The 19,622-nt window shown below is 37.1% G+C and overlaps 1 protein-coding gene across 2 annotated transcripts in view; it reads left to right on the plus strand.

Moving 5' to 3' along the window:
- LOC128995868 (uncharacterized) overlaps positions 1-14,710 on the plus strand; it is a 97,450-nt gene extending 82,740 nt beyond the window's left edge. For both annotated transcript variants that reach the window (XM_054420894.1, XM_054420892.1), the window contains exons 3-8: positions 6,225-6,344; positions 6,793-6,891; positions 7,248-7,456; positions 8,337-8,487; positions 10,021-10,127; positions 11,347-14,710. In XM_054420894.1, coding sequence (XP_054276869.1) covers positions 6,225-6,344; positions 6,793-6,891; positions 7,248-7,456; positions 8,337-8,487; positions 10,021-10,127; positions 11,347-13,023 — 2,363 coding nt within the window. In that variant the 3' untranslated portion in view covers positions 13,024-14,710. The remainder of the gene's footprint in view (positions 1-6,224; positions 6,345-6,792; positions 6,892-7,247; positions 7,457-8,336; positions 8,488-10,020; positions 10,128-11,346) is intronic.
- The last annotated feature ends 4,912 nt before the right edge of the window (positions 14,711-19,622 follow it).

A 19,622-nucleotide genomic window follows, 5' to 3' on the forward strand; every position in this document is an offset into this window, starting at 1 on the left:
GGTGTGCCGAGTTTAGTTTTTCTAGTATGGACCGTTAAAAAAATAACAGGGGGTCTCCACACTTTTTACTAACCCTGTATATGTTTGAGGTCTGCGTTAGAGCTATTTTTGACTAGTTATAGACCCATACGTTTACTTTAATTATTGATAGGGTTATATATTAATTTTCCACGTTAAATATATAGCTGGATAGAAATGGGCGTATAGTTGAATTTGGCTACCAAAAGAGTGCACTGATTCCAATTAGTGGTGTCAAATATGCCAGTCTTGCCAAACCGAAAAGACAACTAATAACCTGTACCATCTTGGATGTCTTATCATCTATCTTAGTAACAAATACTTAGAGAGGACAGTTGTGCCGGCGTGCTCGGTGAAGTTGCTGGATTGCTGATTATCGGTGACGATGGTGGTCCTGTATGTATTGTAACTATTTGTATCACGCGCGTGACGTTCATACGCACGGTGTCGTGCTGTCACGCGTCTGCCAAGCCAGTCTATTGCTGTACCGAGAGGTGTTAAGGTGTGCTTTGTCTATTCTTGAACGCAAGATCACACCACAGTTGGCGATGTGAATCACTCTTTGACAGGCGAAACTCACGAGGTGTGTGTGTGTGCGTGTGTGTGGGTGTCGTCACATGGTGTCATGTGAGCTGCTAGTTCGCGGACCTGCTCTCATCGGTCCGCTCTCTCGCATTTTTTGATGTGGGGTTTACAAAGGTTTGCTACGAACTAATACGGTTGTGAAAAATGATTTTGGAAATGTCCTTCTGTACCGGTGGACTGAGGTTCAGCTTTCTTCGATCAGCCACTTACAAATTCTTTGAGAGGTTGAACTTTTATAGTTTTCTTTCCTCCGTCAGTTTCTTATAAGCAGACCTTTAGGTTTATGAGCAGCGACGACTTTTTAAGATATTCTTTACTGGACTTATTAATCTGGTTACAAAGATATAGGGGTTTAAAATAGCCTACAGATTCAATATATAGTAAACTGTACTACAACTAATTCTGAACAGGTTGATTATTAAAGTAGACCGATTCAGCTAATCGTGTTCCTTTACCGAAGGGTTTTGAGAACAGGGAAAATTGACCAGTTAAATGTGTGACTTAAGTTATACCGGTTATACAGCTATACACTAAATATAATGCATTTCAATTATGTACATAATGTTTTTAAATTATAAAATCAGAGACGTGACAAACAATAACACAGATGTAGGCTGGACGCGTTTTGTGCGGAAAATATTTCAGTAAATATAAAAAGCTAAAAGTAGATAGGAACCTTCAAATTTATTGGTAGCGCGGAGTGCAACCGTTGTATTTATAGACAAGGGGCTGCGATAATACATCAGTATCTGTAGTGTCGAAGGTCAAGGTCGAAACTGACGTGAATGGTTTATAGCTAACTGCACGGAAGGTTCACTTAAGTATATAGTTTTTTGCATCGTAACAAACGGAACCCTATACTGATGGCGTGGGTGTATGATATACTGCAATCATTTGCCTTGATTATTTATGTCTTAAATACAGATTTTTGGAAAAGCGCATATTTAATTTTGTGAAAATCATTCAAGGTGAACAGATAAAATGAGTGAATAAAGAGTTTGCACGGACACAAGTTCAAGCTAAATAGCGGTGTTGCTAAACTGAGTAGTTGGGCCGTTATCGTACTCGCTTACCTACGAAAAACCCTGAAAATGTTACTTTTTATGGTTCAAAACTGGGCCAGATCCTTAATTATTGGGCTTCTACCAAACTACATTGACAAAATAAATAGCTGATCATTCTCGAATTCAAATCTCACTCATTCATTAAATCCTTCATAAGCTGTCCTTTTTTATTGTCTTAAGATTATTATCTTAATAGTTGGCGTGTTAGACAGATATCAGTGAGTGACAGCAACACATAGTGACGGCGTTTAATGTACCACAAGGTAACTTTCAAAGCCACTGGGGCATAGCCCAAGGGACTTTTTCAAAAATGTAAGGCCAGTTTGCAAATCTACGCGACACGCTCTTTCCAATGAGACCTCAATGGATAAAATCGGTTGAGAAATGGCGGAGGAGTTTAACCGACAAAGTTTCATTTAGCGTATTCATTATATAGATTCTTTTATATTATTACAATGGACACAGCTTTACTTGGGAATAGGACATGCACTACTGTCAATATGCAAAGGTTAAACCACCATATCGTGGTCGCTGTGTAGCCACAAGCTACAGTACTACATGTGTTTTGCACATGTTTGGTCGGACACCTACACCATTGTAGAAGACCGGACAGATGAGTGGCAAGTTCCAATTATCGTCAAGGCCGTGGACTGCGTGTCGCTGACAAACCGTCCACGTTATGTAACGTAACCTCCGTGACTCCATGGAAACTAACTAACCACGTCATAATGTAAACAACTTTCTGAAAACTGCTAGGCAGATCAATCTATAGTATTTGATTCTCTAAGAATTGACATGTTGGTCTAGTTTATTGTCAACAAATTGGTCCGAAGGTGGTTAAAAATATTCAAGTTTAAGTTACCTACACGGTTTTCGTTTTGAGTCTCGAGTCTTAAGTTGGTGCATTAGGGGATGGGCCGTAATGGCGGTGGTTTTATTTTACTTAACAAACTTAACCAACTTAACCTCGTCTCTGAAACATATTTTGGCTTGTGATGTTTCTTAAATTCACAACCGGGTTGGAGTATTGTAAAATGGTAGATGCGAGATGCAAGATGCTAGATTCTGTATGTGGGTGCATGGATGCATTGAAAAGTCTAGTACAGTAATGTGGAAGCCTGGAAGCTACTGTAACACGGGCCTTGTGGATGGATATGAAGGTAACTAGGCATGCCAAATAGTTATAAAGATCAGCTGTAACAGGTTTTATTTTTCGGCCTTTAAGGAGATCAAAATATCTCTCAAAGAGTTTTCTACAGTTTGTGTTGTATCTCATCTCTAGCGCTGTTCGTTCTATGGTAGGTGATGCGTTCATAAGTCGCCCTTACAATTGGATATGAATGAAAAGTTTGTGTTTAACAATTTAGAAGAAAAAACAGCGATGAGTAAATTGTTTTTGCTCTTGTGATTAAATAAAAAAAATCTAAAACATTGGAATGCTTCCTTTACAGCAATGCACTTATAATAGTCAAGGTGAAGCCTTAAATTCTTAGTTTAAATTAAAAAGTCCATAGACAAACTTGTCAGATGATCTATTTTTTTAGTGAAGTGATGTATCGTAGTCTTAACTCAAATAATTAAAAAAATAATTTGAGCAAAGGTATAGTAGTTCACTAGATCGCTAGAAAAACCAACTCGTTCTGTTCCATATCTGTATGATAAACTTGAATGATAAAAATTCAATGTGATGAAATATGGTAAGCAGTTGAGTTTCAAAATTTAGTTGGATGCGTCATCAATAATACCTATTCTTGTATCTTCAGCTCCATGAGTTCCATCGTCATCTGTTTAAACGTGCACAGTAATGGCAGTACAGTATAGTGAATGTTTGAGGAAGCCTTTATTATCAACTTTAATCTGTTCTGTTAATACTGTTCTAATGAAATGGCGACCATACAAAGTAGGCATTTTAAGCCAAGTATGAATGGAGATGAGTGAAGGATGAGTGGCGCGATCTTGTAGTCTTGTTAGTGACTAAGGCCGACATTCCTTAGCCCATACAGCTAATGCAAACTAGGGGACCTACAGTTTATATAGTGGAATCCGAACCACATTTTTGCCTTGGTAATTACGAATTGGTCTAATTATTAGGATATTACTGCGGATAGTCGTAGTACTCAACCGTGCGGACGTTAATCCACACTGGGGAGTATCGCATCCACAGTGCATGCCTATAAATATCCTCCAGACCGCATCATCTGGGAGCGCGTTGCCTCCGCAATAAACCTTAACTGTCAAGTCGAGTTCACTCTTCACATACCTTAAATTTACCTCACGTAAACCGTCAGGCGAATTTAAAATGTTTTGTTTTGGTGTTTCAGTTTTTAGCTGATTTTAGATAATGTTTTGGACTCGGTTGTTTAAAGCCAATCTTAAGCTATGCCCGAGGTCTCCCGATCGTAGAAATATTTTGAAATATCAATAGATCTCAAACTACATAATTTTTACCAGTTGGTTATAAAGTAAATTATAAAGTTATATTCATTAAGTACTAGCATAGATAAAACTACTCCTTTTATCTATGGTACTAGCGGACACTAGCAGCTGTTTTTATTTATAGATATGTGTGTGATTCCATAAGTAAAAGTTGTTTGTTTCATGATACGATTTAAAGATTATTAGCTCAACGCAATTATCAATCTGAAAGTGTTCTGAGTGTCTATGTTCACTCAGGTTTCATTCAAGCAAGTCTCCAGTTCCATTCATTGGTCTGTTCATTCATTCCCACTCCGTCCATTATTCTGGGCACTCCAGTTCCAATCGTTTGCAAACTTGTTTTGTGCGGTTTGAGCTGGCTACTAAAGTGCACGAAGTTAGAATCGTCAAATGTGACTTGCAGCTTTTGTTCCCCTGTATGAAGTAACTATAGACGTTTCTTGCTCCATGCCATAAATGTTATTACTATAAGATGCGCAATTGACTGCTTCATCTGATACTTTCCTCATCCTAAATGTTGCAACCTTGCATTGTCCCAGTGATACAATGCACTATGTTTAACTTACTCGCCTAACGTCAGCAAAATATGTTTATGTGACTTGCAGTGAAGCTATATTATCTATCACAAAGTTAGTATTCATACGTTAATATTAATTGGTGGTTGATTTTTGAGTTATTGATACTGAAGTAAACAAATGGACAAATTGACAAAATAACTAACAGTTGAGTAATGCTTTCTCTTAGATTTTTGATAATGTCTATATTTGAATACTTTTTAGTACACGGTTGACATGCATTGCGATGTTCTACTGGTGCTAATTAATCTAAAGACGTACTGTATTACTGTATTACAGCTGACATATTTCAATGTACGATGTGATACTTAATGTCTGTTATAATCAGATTAAACATGTCTCAATATCGACTACGTTGTTCACCGCTGACCCGCCGTCTGTTACCGTTTAACCAGGCACAGAGCTTCCCTTGTATTGTATTGAGCAAACCTATACCTGCGTCACGAAACTGTGACGTCACAGAGACAGTTCCATTTGATCTCACGCAATGTTTCTAGTCTGGTCGACGTTTGTTACTATGTAATTTAGTGTACGTAAATACATATTTGTATTTTAGAAAAAAAAAAAAAATTTTTCCATATTGTATTTTTTGTTTGATCAAATCAACAAACGCATTGCAGTCTTTCAAATGGCTTTTGTTGTTAAGGAACGAGTAGGATATCAATGGTTTTACTATTGTCAGTTAACATGTACCCCACCATTTCATCACACGTTTTTTATATAAGACGAAAAACAAAATATTAAAATATAATAATCCGAAATAGTTGGGACTGGAATCCCGCGAACCACATGGGAACTACAAATATGCCGCATTAAGAAAACCATCACTAAAATGAACATTATTAGAAATACAACTATATAATCACGTACTATAAACTGGTTGGTCTAAACGGATATAGTGCTAAGCCCAGTTTACAATACCTTAGTTTTAACACGTGACAGATTTTTCAAAACCAATAATGTTTAGAATTGTTATTTTACTAACATCATAGTCGGTCCGAAAATAGTACTAAAATAATGGTCCACTAATTAGTCGTGGAGTGCCTAAATAAAAGAACTACTTTGAAATTTTAATTTTATTATGAAAAAAAATTGTTGTTGGACTTAAGTCGTGTTTAATCTTTCAGTATTCATTCGTGCAAACCCCGCATCCGAGTATTATAGGACATTTTGAACACTATCGTCTACAAGTTTTAAATTTCAGCCAGGAAAACTTCTGAAAGGGTAACACTTGACTGTCACCATAGGCACTGTAGGAGGGGGAGCGCCACCAACTTTCAGGAATTTCTATTAAAAATACAATGTTTTAGCTTATTTTTAAACTTTATAGTGCTGATATGTTGTGCGTGCCCCCCAAAAATGTTGGTCTCGGGACACCTAATAACTGTCAAGGATATTTACGTAGGTAACACTGCATGTTTCAAACACTGTGTCAATATCACACGTACCTATATACAGTATAATAAAAACCAAAGATATATGTATGGAACATACCAAGAGTGGGCGCTTGTTGGGTTATGATAACATTAATTTGTATCTGTTTCAGACGAGTACACGAAGATAACGACGCCGAGACAGGATGTGCTGTTCAAGAAAGGCTACTTGGGCCGTAAACGAACTCCTCCCAACCCCTCGCCTTGCGAGACCCAAGAAGTCCATAGTGGAGGTGAGGATACAACTACATACCATAGATACAGTCTCACTGATCATTGATAACACCTTCATTATGTAGTTTACAATTTCGTCAATTTGGTTAGAGCATGGATTCTGAAGTAGACATTACATCTATGTGAATAAGCTACGGCCATAAAACAAATCAAATAGAAAAACTTTTAATGAGCCTCTCACGGAGTGTGATACTCTCAAAATGATTTTTACACTATTATTTTTTGATACTTTGATAGTGTATGTAGTGCAAAATATGATATACTTTATAGTAAGTCATTCTTTCAGTTTGCTTGGTTAAAAAATTGTTTAATTCAACAGAAATCTGTAGTTAATGTTCAACACCAGTTATTTCGGTGAGTCAGTTCAACTACGTTTATTTTCATTCTAAAACTGGCTACATGGGAATGAGATGTATAAGTTATATCAATGTTGACATTGTGATGCAGATTCTGTTGAGACCGAGTCGTATGTGAGTGAAGAAGCTCAGTACGCATACCCTGCCCCAGCAGGCTACCTGGACCCCAATGGTGTCTACTATGTCAATGGTAAGTCTGCTGCTACTTCAACTTTCTCCAGAAGAAATGATTTTTATCTCAAGAAGGCAACGTCAAATTTCAAACAAAAAACAACTGAATATGAAATTTTCCTTAGCCCACTTTTAGCCTGGTAGACAAAAGCAAAAAAATAAAAAGTGTTAGTGCCTCTAAAAATTTAAAATTTTCATATTCAAATCAATGCCTATTAAAAATATAAAAATCTATCGTCAGTAAGGGCTGAGGATTCTAGTTAAGTTAAGTTTCTAGTGGTTTATCAGAGGAGAGGAAAAACCCAAGTGGCTGATGCACATCAGACCTCATACGTTTTCTCATGCAAGTGTATTAAAGTTGTTTGTTGTGAACAGGTAACACATTTGAGACCTACGACCCCTACACTGGCACAGTGACGGTCGTTGTAGGTCCCCCTGCGCCGTACCCTGGAGCTCCCCCTGTCCTGGCCGCCTTACCGTGCCAACCGGTTCCCCTACAGCCAGTAGAGTGGTTCAACCCTGCTGCTGCCGCGCCATGGTGCTACTCCTATAACCGGCGCAAGCGGTACTCCACTGATTCCCAGGTAACTCTATGTAGTTATTTTTCTGTAAGATGTTTAGGTCCCTCACAATTTGTTAAGTAGCAGCTGCATACCATGTACCAGGTGACAATTACTTTGTCTATCCTGGCTGTGATGTAACATTCATATTTTTGTAACAAACAAATGAATTTGCTTTGGAACTGTATCAATCACATTGTTTTTGCTGCCTGTTTACTTGTTTACATACATTTACTTCTTCACAGGCAGGTCTGCACAAGCAGATTTATTGAACATCGAGCAGCTACTACCCCAATCATGATTAGTGAGGATTTATGTTTGTTTGTCTACTTGTCATTTGGTGAACGACAATGCTCATCATTTTCCCACTCCATTTTGAATAAATAACCACTATTCTCGCAACAAAAGGACTGTTAGAAAAGTGTATGTGTGAGCTGCTCAGACATCTGCAAAGATTAGCACATGTAGCTCACTAAATGTCACATATTCCATGCTTATAGCCAATATTTGATCAACTTTATTTAAATTGAGGACATACAAGTGGCAACAGACTTAAGTGGCAAAACTAACAAAAATATCCCTGACTATAGTAGGTTTTGTGTGTCTACAGCACTGCAGTGCCCAGAGCTCAGAGTCTACAGGACCTCCTGGCAGTCCCCAGGAGCATGTAGATGAGGCAGCAGCTGCCATGTATCCTCCACCAGGTCATCACTATGTCTACCCTGGCTGTGATGTAACCGGTTTTGTGTGTCTACAGAACTGCAGTGCCCAGATCTCAGAGTCTACAGGACCTCCAGGCAGTCCCCAGGAGCCTGTAGATGAGGCAGCAGCTGCCATGTATCCTCCACCAGGTCACCACTATGTCTACCCTGGCTGTGATGTAACCGGTTTTGTGTGTCTGCAGAACTGCAGTGCCCAGAGCTCGGAGTCTACAGGACCTCCAGGCAGTCCCCAGGAGCCTGTAGATGAGGCAGCAGCTGCCATGTATCCTCCACCAGGTCATCACTATGTCTACCCTGGATACATGTTCGGTCCTCCTATATACAACATGAATGGTAAAGTATATATTTAATGTAGAACCTAATTTTAGCTGAGGTTTTTTCTTATTTCCTCTAAACACTTTACAAGTAATGGCTGTTGCTAATAATAGATCCTACTGAGACGTAACATGCAGGCTAGGTAACATGTACCCCTAGCCAAGTCTGACAGTGCTTCAGTGCATTGCTCTGTCAGTTTCATCATCTCTTGCAGACTGCACATTGTTGGCACAATACCAGACATTGAAGCTGATGTGGTTAGCTCAGTGGCTTATTTATTTTGAATATCTTGTTTCAGACATGTTACTTTGTAAGGCAAAATCTAATTGTATAAGATAGATGGATTGCAATGCACTATTTGGAAAATTTAATAGTTTTCAGATATTTCTTTGAGAAAAACAATGAAAGATATGTCCCGATAAGAACTATTCTTTGTGTTTATTTAATGTAATCAATTGCAACTATTCTATATGATGTATTTTAATGTTGATTTTTTGCTATACTATAGTGTGTTCAAACAGCCGTGGCACCTGAGGGATTAGGAGGCCCCAAGGGTTTCCATGGGGTGTCCTAATCCGTCAGGTGCCACGGCTGTTTGAACAGAGTTTAGTTCATAAAATTTAGGCGGTTTAAGGGAGTCTAATTCTACCCCTCAAACTGCTCACAAAAAACCCATCAGTAAGATTAATGCAGGTTTTACAAAGAAGTTCACACTATAATGGGGATCACTGAACAAAATAGAAGCTGTTGTTTTTGGCAAGGAAAAGAAGTGAAAACATGTCTGGCCGAATATTACTCATAAGCAGGAAGTTCATTAGAAGCTTGGGCCTTGTCATAAAATGACACCTCTTGTCTGGAAATAGTACCAAAGGCTCAGGTTGTGAGAGGAAGCCAAGGCCTCATCTGTCTGACAGGGCTGTCAACCGTGGCTCACTGTGATCGTAAATAAACCGAGGCAAAGGAATTCATCGTAATTGAGAATAAACTGAAACTGCGCCTAAGGCTGTGTCTACTTGTTCATCTAAAGGTTAAAGTATTTTAGGTTTTTTATGACCAATTTTCAAAATTGTGTATCTTTATGCATTGATACTATTTGAAGGTTAAGATTGTATTTCTGTTTGGAAAATCCATTTTGAATTACATTCAGTAAATAATTTTGCTCTTAAAAGTTTAACTCAGAAAACAGAAAGTATTTTTTGAAGAAAAGTATTTTGTTAATATTTTACTGTAAGCAAACTATATTTCTTGGGAACATTGATAACTGCTCTTAAGCAAAGGGCTTTTTTGTTACACTAGCCTTTTTTAATTGTGCGACACTATTATCACTATCCATTGTGTATCCAACTTTAAATATGTGCCTAACAAAGTAAAAACTACTGAATTATTTTTCAATCTCACTCATTTGTATGAGTATTTATAAAGTGTGGTGTCAAATTTACCCTGATTGTTTCAGTGCCTTGTATGAAACCAATTAGTTTAAGAGACTCTTGTATTTCTATGCAACTGTAAACTATTAAGTACCGTAATATCAGGCTCTTATTGTCTCTATAGGTATGACAGTCCAAGGCATGATGCCTCAAGCTGCTCCAATGCCTCAGGACATGACGACTGGAGTGAGCAAGAGGCGGAAGAAACGAAGGAGAAGGAGGCGAGGAGGGGTGAGTGTACGAAGAGAGAATTTTTTAAATTAAATCGTTTGGAGACTCGTTTATGTAACACAAACAATTTTTCCCAGATATCTTTCTGATTCATACGTCTAAAGGCCCGTTTTGCCAGAAGCGTCTCGTGCGTCTGACGCTCAGCGTCTATCGCTCCGCGTCAATCGCTGCCCACTGCTTTGCATTGTTTTAGGTTAGTCTATTTTGCCAGAAGCGTCTATCGCTACAGCCGCCAGCGTCTGTAACTGAGACGCAAGCGTCTGACGCGGACCACTGCTCCTGGAGCAGACGGAGACGCAGTCGCTAGCGATTATTACTGGAATAAGCACGTGTTTAGTTGTTGACTTAACTTTTGTTTCCTTAAATAAGTTGTGTTTTCAAGTTTAGTGACATGTCACAAACAAAGTGGGGATTCAATAGTGAAGAAGATGAAAACCCGATTGAAGCCATTTCAGTACACGATTGTTAAGTCAATTGTTAATTGATTTTCAATTAACAATTTAAAATATCCCTCTTCAGGCCTCTTTAAAAACATAGTACGCACTTCTTCCCTAGGTTTGCACAACATTTCTAATATCTCATCGTCGTCTAATTCCTCAGCTAACAAATACTTTACTAATTGCTTTTTACAGGTCATTTTCAGAAACACTCTTTTTGCCACCAATGTAAACCACTTACTGATCAAATAATCGCAAGGAACAGACGCTTCTGGCAAAATAGGCCCGAGCGATAGACGCTGAGCGATTATCGCTCAAGCGATCATCGCTGAGCGTCGGACGCACCAGACGCTTCTGGCAAAACGGGCCTTAAATCGGATATCTTATTATGAAGTCACTGTAAGATTTTTGTAAGTGGATTCTAGAGTGACACGAGAAATCTTTCTCAATGGGTTTGTTTGAAAATAACATGTTTGTTTGTTTGTTTACAATCTATTTGAAATCTAATATTAATGAAAAACAATATTATAAGGGAAAAGCAATAGTAAACTTTAATAATAGTTCATTTCACATTCACTGTGCAGTGTCCATTAGCCTTATATTTAAAAGGAATTTTAATTACACTAATAGCCATTGTAAGAACATCAAGATTGGCAAAATGCTTCCTTTACACTTTTCTTGAGTGTTTTAGTAATATTAATTTTAACTTTACCAAATCTAAGTCAAAGTATGAAAGTAGAATAATGAAGATGGTTTACTGATGGTGTAATTTTTCATCACAGGTAACAGATGATGGGTCAGAGAGCAGCTGTTGTGAGGAGCCGATGACTTGTGACATGACAGGCTGCCAGTCCGAGACCAGCCAATCAGGTGCAAGCAGTGATGCAGGCGTCGGACCAAACTCTGACTCAGGCATCAACACCAACAGTGGGTCAAACTCTCCCCCCCTAGAACACCAACAACACCAACACCTATACTCACCACTGAGTGGTCAAAGTGTGGACGACTGTGAGGCAGCGACACCGACACTGGACGCCGAGGTCCCAGTAGTGGAGGAACTGTCAGCAGCAGACGACGATGTCACTCCCAACCTCTGTGCTGCTGCACCAGAGTTCTCATCACAAGAGTCTACCTTAAGTTGCCTATCATCTCCAAGTGCTGCTAAAGATCTGTTACTGAGTGAGCAGGAAGTTCCAAATGATGCAACTGAGGAGGAGATGCTCAGCAGCCAACCAATCAGCTTGTTGCAAGAAGTTACAGTGATAGAAGAGATTAAGGATGATGTTGAAGTTTCTCCATGTCTAGGCAATGAAGAAAATATGATTCCCCTACTTATTGAACCAGTACCTGTAAGTCCAATTGATGATCTCACTGAGCAAGTTGAAAAGAGTATTAGAGATTATGAGGAAGCGTTATGTGAAATGCAGACAGATTCAGAACCAATAATGTCTAGTAAGACATTTGAAATTGAGGTATTTGACAACGAGTCTGAGTTGGAAAATCCTGTTGAACACGTTTTTGTGAAGCCAAGATCTATTAGTGGAGAAGAGGCTGACTCAGGAAGTGATGGGGTGCCCGAAGTAGATGAAGAAGTTGCTCAAGAGGTTTATATTGAAACTACTGCTCAAGAGAAAGATCTGAATATTGTTACTTTCAATGAACAAGAGTACGAAGAGCCAATTTTTGAAGAGGAAAGTGTGAAAGAGTTTGTGATCAGTTTTGTTTTCCAGCAGGCGAAATTTAGTACAGTTGATACAGAAACAGCCCAGAACGAAGAAAACTGCCATGAAAGAGCAGTAACTGAAGACGGTGAAAAGGTCAAAGGAGTTCTTGGAGGGATTAACTTCAATAATACCTATGAGACTTTGGATGCAACAATTGCAGTAGTTAATGATTCGCTCATGAGATTATCCTCAAATTGTGATTCGTTAGCTCCAGTACCACCTCCAAGGAGAAAGAAATCCTTATGTCGTGCAGCAGACAAGACTGCCACAAGAGTTGTGGAGGAAGCCATCAAAGAAGGCCAAGAGGAAGCGGCTCGGGTCAGACTGAAAAATACATTGACATTAACAGAGGCAGTGACACGGTGGCTCAACAGTCACGAGAGTTCTCCGCTGACTTGCCCGGCGTCAGAAGATGAGTCGGACAGTGACGAAGGAATCGAGGTCGAGGAGGAGGAATTGACCGGTCAAAAAAACGTGCGAGGCAACCCTTTCCCTGTGTCATCTCATAGTGATGCGGGGCAAAGGGTTGCTAACGATTTCGACAGCCTGTCGAGTGCAGGAGAGTGGGACTTGTGGGACCACAGCCACACACGTGACATGTGCGACCCTGCACGCTCGGTAGACAAGTACTACCGCCTCGGCGGGGACGAGGGCGTTCCTTCCGTATACAAGACTGCAATGCACATCCGTCACACAGGACCATTTCCTTGTGGCGTGTGTTGTATTATCCAATGAACTGGTTGATTTTATACCTTGCTTTCTGATTCCTTTGTTTCTTATTTATCTTGTAATTAATCGATCTAGTTTTACGAATCTGATGTTGGTTGATGTTTTAAAAACGTAACAGAACAAAACATAACAAGACTGAATCTTTGTGCCAATTCTGTTCTGTTTCATTGAAGGTCTTGTTTTCATTGTTTGAGTGCGGCCTTGTTTACCATCGGTTTTAATATCTGTTTGTATTGAGATTCAAATTGGTTTTCATAAAATTGGTTTTTCGTACGGTTATGGAGAAGTAAGTCTGACACTTTAAAAATGTAATATCTATTTTGATTGGAAGATTAAATGGTTAACTGTATTAAATATTTGTAACCAAAATACAGGGCAATAATTCATGGATATTTTTAAAGCTTAACTTTTTCTCGTGTTACCTGTCAATCAAAATTGTATTAAAATGGAGTTTACCTTAAGAGGTACACAACAATTTATAAAGCCTCCTACCGATGCTTACTCTAACCTATTTTGGCCACTGTTATGAATGGTGCTTTGGAGGAGTGAGTTAATGATGATTGCTGGGATATTGTACAACTTGGTCTCTTTGACTTTAACATCTGTTAAAATTTCAATATGTTGTGCCTTTTCCTTAGACGTATTTACATGTTAAGACAATTGGTTAAACATTTGTAAATTTCTATTATGTTTGAGAAAGCTGCCAGCAAACGGTTTTGTTAATTCATATTTAGTTAAAATATAGACAAATTTTGATTTAGAGAAACAACCTAAGATATTCAAACAAACATCACTGAGTGAAAAATCGTAATTGCACTATTGACATATAAATTCAGACTAAGTCGTTAGGCTTAGAATACCTTACAAGCTCATTTCCAAATATGAAAAGACATTGCTTGTGGGACTTGTTGATCAAGCTAAAGCTAGAAGACATTTAACTTAAACTAAACTTTAAGCCTCTTTATGTGCAATGTTGAAAATAAGAAGTTCCCTTTGTTTGGTTGGAGAACTGTAAGACAACAGTCTCTTTACTTTTAATAATATGTAGGTAATATTTTTTGTTAATGTATATCATTTTTTGTGTGTAATTGATCATATTAAAATTGTTTAGTTATGTTGTTGAAGAAATTTGCATTTTTTTGGCTTTTGCTGTATTACTGTTGTCAGTCTAAATATTGTGTTTCAGTTTAATTGTTTTGCTTTACTTTGAAACATGTAGGTGAGTTCTTTGTATAAATTAAAGGCTAAAGAATTCACAACTATTTGCTTTGCAAGAAGTCACCATGTAAGGAACTTACTGTAGGGAAATACCGCTTGTTATAGAGTGAATTGAAGAAAATATAAATGAACTCTTACAAATCAAAGGCCTTAGGCAGCTTAAAAGAATATTGAGTAGACAACTACATATTGTATTATTTGTTTTGTTATGTAAATAATTAGTTTAGCCAAGCAATTTTATTGTACTCTAACAGTTATTTAAGTAAGAAGTATGTTGATTGTTTTGTTTTATCAAATGAAAGGGCGTGAGTGGCTCTAGTACGCATTGTATGGTTCGCCTTCAATACTGTTACTGTTATAAACTATACGATTGCTGTTAACAGTCGGATAACTAATGAAATGTTACCTTGCATTGTTATCAGTTATATAAGCATTTATCTGTAAGCCACAAATAAAATAATTTTGTTTTTCAATATTTTTTTGATCGTTATTTTATTGCCAACGAAACATTGTTAGACGCCGTAATTTTTCATGTTTCAGTCACGAGGTTGTATTTGGAATGTGTTCATTCACTTTGAGTACTATCTTAGACGATGTTCGCCGCTGAATTATTTGCTAGATGTAGTTCCCCAATAGAGGTTTGGAATTTAGATGGAAAATGAAATAAAATATACTCTTTTAGATAATCGATATGAATCTTTTGTAGGAAACGGATAATGAATATTAGTGTTCTTCTTCTGGATTCAGTTGTTCTGTGTCTAGCTCTAGGTGGATTGCTTGTGGACGCTTGTGATTGGTCGGCCTATGCATTGTAGTCGTATATCGTTGCGTTATTGGCTGTACTGCTTAATTCAATAGCTATGTGCCTTAGAACCTGTCAATATGACACACTTACAACCGCAGGGCTTAGTATCATTGAAGGTCTTCTAAAGTCTTACTATATCGGAAGACCTAAGGTGATATGGGTTGTTCATGAAATTACTCTTGTAAAAGAATGAATACACAATTGTTTAACCAACCTTTCCCCATGTTTAATGTGGATGTTGTGTATTGTCATTATTTAAAATAGTGCAGCAAATATGATGGTTATTGATGTTTGATTACAACAAAGCAACTAAATATAAAAAAAAAAAACCATTCTTCAGCAGCATTTTTTATGGATCTATCTATCGTTGCTGTAGATATCTGTGCTTATAATTTTAAGAAAAGAGTCTACTGCAAATTTAATGGCCAATAATTCAAACTAATCTTTTAAGTTCTTATCTCACAAAAAGGTTATTTATTACCATTCATAAATCGTGGCATCACTACAGTCAACATAATTTGTTAAGTTTTCATTCAGCCTGGCAAACTCTGAACTGAAAACAGTGTTGGGTAATTTGGCTGTGTAGCAGAAGAACTTGTGAATTCTTTGGTAGCTATCTGTGTGAAAATGATTTGAAATTACTTGTCTTGTCAGTGGCATATATTGTTCAATGTTCATAGACCTAAAAAAAACAGAATATTCTTCACAAGTGCCAATACAAACTACCAATACTGAATCGTTATTGATGTTTAACATTTTGCCATAGTTAAGGATTTTAAAATCTTAATAGGTATTGTCCACACTTGTGCGTTTTTGTGTGTGTTAAGCCCATGCCTTGATGGCAGATGGATTAAAGTAACACATGTGTCAAGCCATGCCCGAAATCAGTTAGAAAGAGGTCCATTCCATAGCACACAGCAGTGCAAGACGATCCACCAGCCTTGGATTTCTGTGTGTTTCAACTTGCAACTACTTACATTTTTGACATGTCGTCCGTGTTGTCGTTTTTTGAAGCAGCATTAATAACTAAGATACCTCAGAATTGATAAAAGATTATTGCTCTCATGTATGTTTGTGGGACATACAGAGTAATAAATAAAACCATGTTAACAAACTAAAATTTAAATAAATTAAAATTATAAATAAATTAAATAAAATAAGAAAATCACATGTTTTACAGTACTACTTCATCCACATTGTACACCTTGTTTTGATTTCTTTTCTTTTTTAACTTTTCTTAACGCTAATTATTCTCTACCAATTGCTCCTATCAGAATAGTGTAGTCTTGATCCAACTAGGAAAAGGTATCTAAAAATTGAGTAAAGTGAGTGGGACATGAGTGTGGCAGGTAAAAGGTATGCCTACAATGAAAAGTATTCTCTCAAGTACCAAAGTGACAAGAAGTTGTTCGGGTACTTTGGTATTGCACGGAGGCCACTAATTTTACAGCGAGCTGCGGCGGTTATCATAAATATGTTAATAGGACTTTCCTCCTTTCGTTATGAATCGTACAATACCAGATGAGTCATACTGTCTGTAGCGGTTAGCTGATGATGATTTGTTCGATTGATTGGCTGTTATGACATAATCATTCATGTTGGAAACTATGGCTGAACCCTTAAATTTAACCAGAGGACACAGCTTACCACGAATCACAGGCCCAAAGAGCCAGCTAAGATGATTGCTAACATTAATTAAACCATTTCAACTATGGAAATACTATTATCCTTGAATGAATATAAAAAATTACTGATCAAATGACTGGACACAACCTGAACTATTAATTAAAGAAATATTGCCACTAGAATAGTGACGCTGGAAATAAAACTAATGTTCTTAATAGGCCTAAGTGAAATAGAAATTAATAATTTTGGTGGAATTTATATTAACTAATACCACTAATACTTAACACCATACCGCACAAGGGGCCTTATTCCCATGTCCCATGAATTAACCAGCCATCTTAGTTTCCCATGACTGGCAGGACATTTGAGTGGTTGTGAAGGTTGCTCAACATTTCTATTTATGATAACCCAACCTAACATAACCACCGCAGCCCGCTGTATAAGAGTGACCTCCCAAATATAATACCTAAGGTATAATAACAAATTACCATTGTTCAAGATATTACCGTTTTATTTTTAAGGTATTTCGAACATTTAGATTTACAACATAAAAAACTAAAAAAAAATCCGGACCAGACAGTCTTTAGTAGTAGCAATAATAGCTGCAAGTAAGCCATTACCTTGAATTATGTAAATTACTGATGATGTGTATTAAAGCTACTGGATACATGCTCCCTAATAAGATGAGACATATTTCAATACATCAAACCAATCCATGTTGCATTAACATGCACAAATAACCACATAATTTGCTTGTGTGAATACCAGAAAACCAAGCAAGTTTGCTTGCTGCTAAGGCAAACTAGATTTTTTCAGTGAGTCAAGATTTTAGCCCTGCAACGCCTATATTGAAAACAGCTGTTTTTGCTGCAGCGGTGCAAACATTAGATTTATAAAAATGTTTAGATACACATATAGATATTCAAGGAAAGAAAAAAAGGTTTATCCAAGAGTTACTAATAATAATCCAAGAGGGGTGAATAATAATTTTTAAAGATATTTTTAGGATTTTTTTTGTGAAAATCAAATTTGGGTTCATCATACCAAAATACAAAAGAAAATCAACTCCCATAAAATTTCCCTAAAGGAGCTATTTTTACTGACAGTTACTATACTTAATTCCTTCATTTTTTTCAATTCCTTAGTGTACATAATTCCTTAAAAATTATACAAGCTAGATTCAGTCTAGACAGCAATGTTATTATATGCTATTAAAGCATCAAACATTAATGGTTGAAAAAACTTTTTTTTTCAAAAGACAAAACTTGGGAAGATATATAAACATAATGTGTTGTCAATTAAATATTTGTCATATAATAAGCATTCAGTTAAGTTATCAGTTAAATTGCAATACATTGCCTTGCCTTAGCTCCTAAAGTTATTTTATACCCAAAATTCTTAATTCATTCTATGTTTAAGACCATGGGGGAGCAAGCTGGTCTAGTGGTTAGAGTGTGGGACTTCAGTCCCTTAGGTCCTGGGTTCAAATCCCGCCAAATCACCAATGGATTTTATCTAAGTGATAATGCCGCATCCCCTAGGTCTAGCCTGAAGTAAAGTGAAAAACAATCCTAGGCTTTTGCCTAGTGTCGTAGGACAATAGTGGCACAAGAAATAAAATATGCATTACTGGTAACCTAAATATATAAATCCATGATCCAACAATTTGATTGTATACATTTTATTTTACCTACATAATAACAAAGAGAAAAACATATTTGTAGAAAATATGAATAAACAATCCATTGACAATAACATCTGTGTGCTTACCTATTAATTACTTGTTATTCATTCTGAGGTCTAACTATATTTGAAGGATTGAATGTGTTTAAAATACATAATTATATTGAATTGAGCATTAAAGCCTTTAAGGATGTGTGTAAGGTACAATCTAAGCCCTGTCATATCTTAAACTGACATCCTGTTGTTATCACACAATGGTAATATAACAGCTCTATCTTTTTTGATGTTGATTTTGTTTATAGAAGTATAATTTATTATTGTACACTGTTAAATAAACAAATACTGTGATTGTTATGGTGTATTGTTGTTTTTACATTGTTTCCTTGTCCATTTTAAGTAGAAAACCACACTCTGTCTTCTTGTAGGGTAAATTCTTCACGAATAATAGCCTTACAAGAAGTAAAACTGTAGAGCATCACTGTTCATGAATAATGAATACACAATTGTACACTATGTAAGTAGTGTAAAAAGGTTTAACTACAGTAAACCCTTCCTTATCATCTAAGCTTATGTGGTTTTAAAGTCATCCAGAAAAAAAACCTTACTTTGAACATCGAGAAAGAAAATGAAGTCCTATGATTATGTAAGACTAACTTAACAAGTTCGCTACCGCAATAGTGCTAAATTTTTCATTCATATGGACCAGTGACGTACATATTCGATGGCTGCTTTCTATCCATAGACTGCCGTCACATATATGCGATTGCTGGTCACATTAAAATAGACTGACGACACTTAATTGAGTCGGTGTTTGCATGTTAATAAAAAAGCTTATATCTTCGAAACGGTCAATTTGAAGGCCTTGAATTCTCTGCAGTGTTCTACAGGGATGTCTGCAACACATGTGCGTCACTTGGTCTGTGGATATGATGATTAGTGACTTCATATGATAGCTGTAGCTGGTAAAACTTCTTTTTACTCTGCTGCATCACTGGCCCAAGGTCTGCATGTACTGTTAAACAAGTGACACCTAGTCTATGTGTGATATAAAAATGTATACCTCAGTCCGTGGTATTGACCGCATATATGTGACGATCGGTAGCGAGCATTTTAAAGCGGACATGAAAGTTACTGATGCAAAACAGTTTATAGGCTAGAGCTGGTGGCCATTAGAAGTAGAGTAGCCCTTAGGCTACTTCACGGGCTTAATGCAGTGCATGCTGATGTCAAAGACGTAACTGCATACTATAGGGCTTTGAGTCTTGATTAGCTG

Source organism: Macrosteles quadrilineatus, unplaced genomic scaffold (genome assembly GCF_028750875.1).
Source record: "Macrosteles quadrilineatus isolate MER2022 unplaced genomic scaffold, UCM_ALF_1.0 Scaffold_5__1_contigs__length_97177068, whole genome shotgun sequence".
NCBI lineage: Eukaryota > Metazoa > Arthropoda > Insecta > Hemiptera > Cicadellidae > Macrosteles > Macrosteles quadrilineatus.